The sequence below is a fragment of the Cheilinus undulatus genome, linkage group 20 (genome assembly GCF_018320785.1).
Source record: "Cheilinus undulatus linkage group 20, ASM1832078v1, whole genome shotgun sequence".
Taxonomy (NCBI): domain Eukaryota; kingdom Metazoa; phylum Chordata; class Actinopteri; order Labriformes; family Labridae; genus Cheilinus; species Cheilinus undulatus.
In genome coordinates, this window is record NC_054884.1 from 4,909,562 (window position 1) to 4,918,648 (window position 9,087).

Here is a 9,087-nt window from a genome sequence, read left to right on the forward strand (position 1 = left end):
TTTTACTTCACCTTTATTCCCTGCGTTATAAACCTCACTGAATATTATATTTAGTGAGACGCTTCAAGTTTCAGTTCACTTTGGCATGTCATTCCAACATACAACTGACAACAAAAGCGGATAACGTTCGCCGTGATGACGTCAGTCCAACATGGCGGCACACATAGCGCGACGTTTCTCTTCACTCCTCCGTGCTGCAATTTTATCACAGGTACCAAAGAGTAAAATTATAAGACATGCTAACAACACGTTACAGCCATGCGTCTGTTACGGGACTGGTCCCACACAGGTGAGTTTCTAAACAGCGACACAATTCCGTCTATGTTGACAACATTAACCCAGGAATGAATTCACTGAGGATTTTTATTTACCTCTCGTCTTTGTCAGCCTAAATAGAAACAGCGTAAAAAATGATTAAATTAATTAATCTTTAAATAATTCTAACTTGTTTTAACATAGGTGTCTGGCCATTAGATTTTTTTATTTTCTCCACCATTTATTTTAGGCAAGTTTTCCTTTTATTTTCTCAAAGGCCAGGGTTAAACTAATTTGGCTCAAGCAAAGGTGAGCAGATGTGAGGTGTCTTTAAAGTTCAGCTACACCCTAGTTACAAGTACATCTTGTTACTTGTGAAAATCAAACTTCTAGAAAATAGGTATGGAGTTTTAATGGGTTATAACAGTATTAACAGTATAATATATTGTAAACACGTGGAACATCCAGCCTCAGACTTAATGATTACTTTAAAACCTTCAATTTGAAGGCTCAAGGACAGTCCTAGCAGGCCAAAGTCTCCAATAACTGAATGATTCCTTGAAGTATTGTATGTCTGGCATGGTTGTCAGTAAGCCTTAATTATATCCATGGAAAATGAGTCAAAGCAATACAACGATCCTTAAGAGGGAGGCAGCCAGAAGTTTAATGACAAGTTGTCATGTCTGGGACTGTGTGTTCTGGCCACAAAACACTTTGTTTTGTGTGAACAGAGGCAGACTTTACCATTTGGCAAAAGTAGGCAATTGTCTGGGACCTCTGACTATTAGGGGCCCCGTGAACACAATTAACTAAACCCTTGCTCTTGCACCAGCCAGTATTCTAGGAGTTGTAAGGTTTAAAGACACTAATATAAAATGCAAAATACTACATAAACTTGGTCAGGTTATAGTGTCATAAAAGCCAGCTTTAAATGATCAAATGTAAATGCAAAATATATTTTTAAATTATGACCTTTTTTATTTTTTACTTAGGAAATCAAAAATCATTTGTTGTTACTGTGTTATTTTAACAAACGTTTGTAATAAATAATATACAAATTTATTATCAATACATTTATTTGGCCACCGAAAAAAAATGTTTTTTCTTTGAGTAAATCGTCATTTGTTATTGAAATGAACAAGTATTCCACAGCTCTGCTGTCATTTAGTTACCAGATGCCCATTTAGAAACCCACCTGGATATTTCTACGCAAAAGCATTGCTAAGCAGTCATTTTAATTGGGTTTTACATCAAGTTACAGGTACAACTTTTTTGATAAATAAGATTTTAAAAGGGGGAGAACAATGGATGTGGAGGGCCCCATGCCTGTGTATTTGCCTTGGGCCCGAAAATAGCTAAATCCACCACAGTGTGTGTGAGCCATGTGCTGCAAACCTTCCCTAACTAATCACTACAATGATAAAGTTCACCAAAAGAAAAAAAAAAAAAAAAAAAAGCAGATAGTTTCTACTTTCCTGATGCACAAGCTAATCAAGTACTTTTCAAACAGACTGGCTGTATGTGCAACATGAATTACAAAACGACAACTTGAAGAGGGTCAGAACCTGTGCAAATAAACATTTTTGATCAAACTTCATTAAAAAGTAATAAACTAAGGTGTTGGTTTAGAGCAGGCCCCCATTGCCAAGACTATGGTCCTCAATGTTCTAGTCATGGATCAATTTATTTATTTATTTAACCTTTATTTAACCAGCATAAAGCCTCATTGAGATTAAAAATCTCTTTTTCAAGAGTGTCCTGGTCCTGGCACACGTTTGGTGCATGCCCCCCCCCCCCACTTTATTTCCTGTCTCTCTTCAGTATCCCTATCTAATAAAGGCAAAAAAAACTTTAGGGATGTGTGATATTGTCAGCATGATTTTTCTGTTACATGTTAAAAAGTTTTGTCTGGTCAGAGGACTGGGAAACACTGCAGACCATTACATCTGTGTAATTCTCTCCATGAGAAAATTAGAAATGGTGTCAGAATCATGATGAGATCAGGGAATGAAAATGCATAGCAATATAAATGTATTATTATGATATCGTTTTGACGTGAAATTTTTATTTTATATTTTCAGGACGACCCAGTGCACATTCCAGTAGGTAAGCATGAACTTCTCCTGATCTACTGGGAGATCTTTAACATTGGAGGAGCATAAGGTGGAAGTTTCCTTCATCCCTTTAGTTTCAGTATGAGTGAGCGAGTCAGGCTGCTACAACACTCGTCCTTACACTTGTGTTTCATTTAAAATAAATTTTCATTTTTCATTTACATTTTATCATAATTTTTGTTGTTGTTAAATTACTCTATCTCCTTTCCTTTTTTGTTTTGTCTCCTCACATTGTAATTCTCGTTATTATTGGGGGGGGTTTGTATTTATTTATTTTAATGGTACACATCACATCACATGTTTTGTACTGTCTTGCATCACTAAATAAAAATCTAAAAAAGAAATAAAAATTCCTTTGGTGGGCCTCCTTGCAAAAGTCTTGAATATTACGGTGCATCTCTGGCTACTCCTGGAAAAGTTCACCACTGTCCAAAGTTCTCTCTGTTTGTGGAATGTAATCGCAAATTTTAATTCATTACACAAGTTTTCAGTTAACTCATTATATAGTTGTTTTTTTGTTTTTTGCTTTTCTTACACAATCAATATAGCAGTCTTTAGCACTATTCTCACAGGACTAGTATTACCTGGGGACCTCTGATAATTTTTGAATTACCCCCTGATGTCAGGATAAGTGGAGTCTGTAATATACTGTAATTTACAGGCATTTCTGAAAGAAAATGCAATGTTATGCACCACCCATTCTGCAGGTAATGTTGTCTACAGGTGTCCTAGACATACTGTTACCAGTTTCCAACAGACAGCATGTGCTAAAGTGTTTATTTCTCTCTGCATATATAAATTTAACATTTTATTAGCTCTATAGCAAGCTGTCCATGGCCGATAAACTAGTGAACATAGAAAAAAGGTGGGTGAGTGCTGCATGGGGTCAAAAGTATCCAAAACTATGTCGCCAGGATCAGGTGCTCTTCAGGATAAGAGGACAAAGATATAATGCAAAAACAGCTGATCAGTGACTGGCCCGTTAACTGATCAAAAACAATCCATAGTTTAGATGGCAGTCAGAACTGAGACTCCGAGACTCTCTGACGTAATAAAAATCGTTTATTAAACAGGGATATCTATGCGTTTCGACTCCAACGAACAGGACATGTCCTGATGAAGACTCAGCATCGATCACCTGTTTTTACAAACTGGTGAACAGTTTCCCCTAACCCTTTCATAACACATGAAGGTTGCTTAAATCAGGCCATTCACTATACAAGTTTCAGCAACAGTTTTGAAAACGTGGGAGACCACAGACATAAGACCAATTTGAAATGATTTTTCATCTCTAATCCTCTGTACGCACATACTAGATCAGCGGTTCTCAAATGGTGTGGCAAGGCTAGATGTGCCTTGGGTATTTGTACAACCACACATAACTACAACTGTATGACAACAGAAGGTTCTGTATCATTATCTTTATCATATATTCAGTAGCTATTTTGGCATCAAGGTTAAGTTTACATTTTTATACTGGAGTAAATCTGCAGACCTCATGCTGGTGGGCTGGTTATAATAAAAATCTGATACGATCTTGCAGGCCGGGAATAACTGTACCATGGGCCGGATTTGGCCCCTGGGCCTTGAGTTTGACACCCTGCACTAAGACATTACTTTTGTGTTTTGGATGTTTCACTTATTTTTTCCCCTTTTTGCTTTCAGAACGACTGACAGTATCTTACAGCAGAAGCAGCGGTCCTGGTGGTCAGCATGTCAACAAAGGTCAGTTGTTTTTATAATCATTCCTTGGTTAAAAAGAAAAAAAAAGAGAATAGCATGTATGCTAAAGTGAAATGTGAAAACCTTTAAAAACAGAGTATGTTTCTTTTTGTAATTCTGAATCCCCAGTCAACACCAAAGCAGAGATCCGTTTCCATGTTCTAACAGCAGACTGGATCCCAGCAGATGTTCGACGCCAAATCTTTGATAAGGTTTGTTTTTATACACTCTGGATTTGGGACAAAAGCCTGCATAGCTACTGATGATGTTGGGTACTCATTTGCATTGCTGTTGTTCTTCAGTACATCATATTTTCATCAGCCTCTCTTTCCAGTATTTTCTAATTAAACTGTCATCAAAAGAGCAGTGCGGTTAGTTTTGACCAGACTTCCTTGTAGAATTTTATTCATCCCTTGCTTTGTGTCACAGAACAAAAACCGCATCAATAAAGCCGGCGAGCTGCTGGTGACCTCAGAGGTGAGCCGGAGTCAGCAGAGAAACCTCGCTGACTGCATACAAAAGATTTCCGCCATTATTGCTGAGGCCAGCCAGAAGCCACATGAGCCTACAGCAGAGGATATAGCTCTTAGGGAAGCCAGGTAGTCACACTTTCTTTTCCTCTTCACCTAAATCAAAAGCGTGTGGTTTCTGACTGTGTGTTTGCTGTGCAGGTTAGAGAAGAGGAACAAGGAGAGACTCAAACAGAAGAAAATTCACTCAGCCATCAAGCAGACCAGAAGACTGGATTACGACTGACTGTGGAAACTTGCCATGATTGTGTTTGTAAATGATTACATAGTATTTATATAGAGTTTTTTATGTAACAAGAAATATATGCATCAATAAAAGTCTAAGGAAATAAAGTGAGACAAAATGTTTACAACATGAATATGCAGATTGAAAAGAAAGGTGCTGATCAAACATGAATAAATCTATTTTTGATAAAGCCACTGTAAAATATTGTGAATGTGAAAATAAAGTTAGCAGAGGATGGTTTCGATCCATCGACCTCTGGGTTATGGGCCCAGCACGCTTCCGCTGCGCCACTCTGCTGGCTGGAGCTGCAATGCTGCAGGATGTGGTTATGTAACCATTTAAGCTATTGAAAAACTATACATACATACATACATATATATATATATATATATATATGAAAGTATGCAGGACAGGGTAGCTGCACTTTATCATACCACATCTACAGACAGAATCAGCTCTGTTTATAGTTATGTAACATCAGCTGATTTTTCAGAGGTAGGTAGATTTATTTAGAGGAATGAGCGATTGGTTGGTGGTGTTACCTGCTCCTTTTCTATGGGGGACCAATAATGAAAAAACTAAAAATAAATAAATAAATGTAGAAATAAATACAGAAATGATTACGAATAGAAATAAATCATTAAATACAGGAATAAATGAATAAAATTTTTTTTTACATACATCCTTTACTCAAACCTAGCATGGACAAAGACAAAATAAATGCATGTGAAAATAAATAAATGAATAAATGCATTTATAAATGTGGAAATACAAATATTAATGAATAAATAAAAATGGAAATGAATAAATAAATAATAAATGTAAAAATACATAAATGATTAAATATGGCCATTAATGCATAAATAAATACATCAATAAATATATAGCATCTTTTATGTGCATTTATGTATATTTCATTTATTTATATCCATATTTATTTCTGTATTTATTTCTACATTTATTTATCTATTTTTAGTTTTGTCACTTTCGGTCCTCCATACTTTTCCGACCCCAGATCCATGTTAGTCCTGGATAGAGATTGGCCCAGCTGATCTGTATCCCTGCAGTCCTGATGGTCCATAGTGATCAGTTCCTCTTCTGAATCAAACCAAACTGGGTTAGATGTGCAAAGAACAGAGCGGGTAATCACTTTCTAAAGCATCATCAAGCTTTTAAAATCACACCAGCAAATAATCACAAAAATAAATGATGATATAAAACACTGCCTGGATAAAATAAGATTATTTATTGATCCCCAGTGGGGAGAATTTAGTTATTAAAGCAGCTCACAGAGGAAGGCAGGAGCAATAAACATTCTAACAGAGTGAAAAGTGAAGAAAACACGTCCCTACACTTAAATACAGAAGAGAAAAAAATAGCAATACTATTATTTACATTTTAACATGTGTTCAACTTCAGTGATAGAGGTAGGTAGACTGTTGCTAGGCTACTCAGAGTGTTGCATTCATGGTCTGAAATACTGTGTGAATTTATGAAAACGTGCGAAACAGGTTGCCCTCTGCATCTCTGGCGTGACCACAGGCTGGGCCCTTTTAGGGTTAGTTCTGGGCCGCATGTGGTCCCCGGGCCTCTAATTGAATAGGCCTGCCCTAAATGAATGATTAATTGATATAAAAAACTATGTCAGCTCTAGCTTTGAGGAAACAGTTTTATCTGCTGGTCTTGATATTGGCTCTTTTTTTGCAACTTCAATGGCACATGTTTCACATATCAGGAGGATCCACAGCAACGCTGCTGACCAGCCTGTAACCGCAGATGCAAAATACGACCACGAAGGGACTCGAACCCTCAATCTTCTGATCCGAAGTCAGACGCCTTATCCATTAGGCCACGCGGTCGGAGTATTTTCTCCACGGTCACACATGGTAGAAATTCATGCAAGATAACTACAGTAACTTGTCTGGATATTCAATTCCAATTCATTGTTCGAAAGTACCCGATAAATTTAGCATTTTAAGCAAGGGGTGTTGTTATAAATACACTATGGACTTCTATGTCTGCCAATAAAGATGACACTGATGAAAAGGTCGCTGTTCTCGACCAGTCATACTTATTGTTACCCAAATTGTTTTAATTGAAATGCTACGGTACTTACCAACAACAGAAGCGTGTTGTGTTTACAGGCCTCACAACAACCAAGCTGCTAGCTTAAAATGAAGTTAGAGGAACCTCAGGAAAAAGTCTACTCGACTGCACTAGCCAAACACTAGCGTCCCATGACGTTAACCAGAAATTCAACTATTGTGCCTAAACTTGCTTGTTAAACAAGACGACCAGAAACAGGCAGGGGTAACATTAACATACATTCGATAGGTAATTCATATCATGGTGACAAGAAGAACAATTGAGACCTGCGCAGTTTTGTCCAGTGTCCAGGTTTAGCCGTGTTAACCAGGGTTGCCAGGTTTGTGTGACAAAACCAGCCCAGTGGCTGATAAAAAACTAGTCCAAAACTAGGCCCAATGCTGAAATTCTACATAATACAGTAAAACATCTGCCACACTGCATTGCTTGATTGCCCGCAGACATTCTGCTTCTCTGCGGGTGTTGTAAAAATGTATTTAAAATGTATTTATTGCTATAAATGAATGGCATCCATGTATGGTCCTGAGTGTAACAATATATAGAAATCATAAGTCGAAAAAGAAATACATGTTTAAAAAGCTGTCGCCCATTATTGGCCTATTCAAGGCTGTGATTATCTATCTATCAGACTTTATTTTGATAAAATAAAAAAGAATGTGTTTCTTCTCTATTCACTAGACGTATTTCTTTAGATTTAGATTTTACAGTGTTAAGAACAATCTCATACCCTCAAATTTGATTTAAAATCTTTCCAAAAACCAAACCTAACGTTTCTCAACCACAAACGTTTCACTTTTTTGAATACACCTTACAATATTTCTGACAACAAAGGCACACATTTTTTTTTTCAAACCCAACATGATAGATTTATTCACAAAGTAAGAAAAATATAAAATGACCGAGCTTCGCTAGCTGTAGCTGTTAGCCTAGTTTGCTAGCTCAGAATGAACGGTACCTCTCCAAATGTCTTTGATGAAAAGAGACGAACGTTGATCTCAGCTTGTATTTATACCCTCGGGATGGAACGAGAGTTCTAGAATTAATTTCCACCAATCACAAGTGTGAAACCTTACGTTTACGTCCGTCTCTGTTGTCACTATGGAAACCATGAACATCCTACTTTACCAGTGTTGCCTGCATAAATAACGGCTTAATATTCAGGCACAATTTCTGGCCTCTCTTTCCGATGAAATAAAGAATAAAACATGAAAATCAAGACTTGTTGATGAATTTTTAAATGAAAAGTTAGAAATATGAGACAGTCCACAAGTTATTAATTAAAATCGTTTCAGAATTAATTATTATCATGTCAGTATATATGTCAATATTTATCTATCACTGTTTAAATGTAAATGTATAATATATATATTTATATATTTATATATTTAAATTTATATCTTGATATTTTTCCATCCTGTAATCCCCAGTAAATGGACTAAAATAAAAATCTGGCCAATTTCTCCTGTCTAAGTGTCAAGTCAAAGACAGCCCTAATTACTTCTTTAAAAAAAAAAATCATTAATTAATTTTTAAAAAATCAATTAATTAATTAAAAAAAATATATATATATATATATATATATTTATATATATATATAATGCAGACCTCAGGCTTCCATCTGTTGGGGGCCAAAGTTTCAGAATACCTGAACTGTTTTCTTCTTGCCTTAAAGCTCCTCTCTGACCATGGATGATGTGTGTTTCTGTGTCCTCCACCTGTGTGCATCTGTGTCGTCCGCGTGAGCAACATGTCAACATGTAAGGTAAGAGGCTATAACTGATCATTTAGTGACTTAGGAGTTCAGGAGATTTCAGCGTAATAAAGTAAAATTCAGCTTAATTCAGCCCATTTCTCAACATTCTCTGTTGAACAGGGGTGTCAAACTCAATCACAGCAGGGGCCAGATTCTGGATTCAGGACTAACCTGGGGGCCCAACAGCGTCACCTTTTAACCATAAACTGTCAACCTTTATTCAAATATGAAAAAATAAAATAAAATTTTATATTAAATATTTTAAAAGGTCAAAATATAAAATAAAATTTGTTATCATGAAATTAAAAGAAAATATAAATTCAAAATTTTAAATTGTGAGTCTAAAAGGTCAAACTATGGGATTATCACTTTGGAGTTGAA

The 9,087-nt window shown here is 36.2% G+C and overlaps 1 protein-coding gene and 2 non-coding genes across 3 annotated transcripts; 1 reads left to right on the forward strand and 2 right to left on the reverse strand.

Annotated features, from left to right (window-relative positions):
* The first annotated feature begins 151 nt into the window (after positions 1–151).
* On the forward strand, positions 152–5,008 carry mrpl58 (mitochondrial ribosomal protein L58). Its single transcript, XM_041816088.1, has 6 exons — positions 152–289; positions 2,337–2,361; positions 4,035–4,094; positions 4,221–4,303; positions 4,521–4,690; positions 4,763–5,008. Exons 1-6 carry the CDS (start codon positions 152–154, stop codon positions 4,845–4,847), a joined length of 561 nt encoding a protein of 186 aa, XP_041672022.1. The 3' UTR covers positions 4,848–5,008.
* Positions 5,009–5,072: 64 nt separating this feature from the next.
* Positions 5,073–5,144, reverse strand: trnam-cau. Its single transcript has one exon. It is a non-coding gene; the product is annotated as a tRNA-Met (tRNA).
* Positions 5,145–6,633: 1,489 nt separating this feature from the next.
* Positions 6,634–6,706, reverse strand: trnar-ucg. Its single transcript has one exon. It is a non-coding gene; the product is annotated as a tRNA-Arg (tRNA).
* Positions 6,707–9,087: the final 2,381 nt, after the last annotated feature.

Coding starts and splice junctions, on each gene's coding strand:
- mrpl58 (XM_041816088.1), top strand. CDS start 152: ATGGCGGCACACATAGCGCGACGTTTCTCTTCACTCCTCCGTGCTGCA. Junction 290..2,336: donor ACGGGACTGGTCCCACACAG/GTGAGTTTCTAA, acceptor TTATATTTTCAG/GACGACCCAGTGCACATTCC. Junction 4,304..4,520: donor GACGCCAAATCTTTGATAAG/GTTTGTTTTTAT, acceptor TTTGTGTCACAG/AACAAAAACCGCATCAATAA.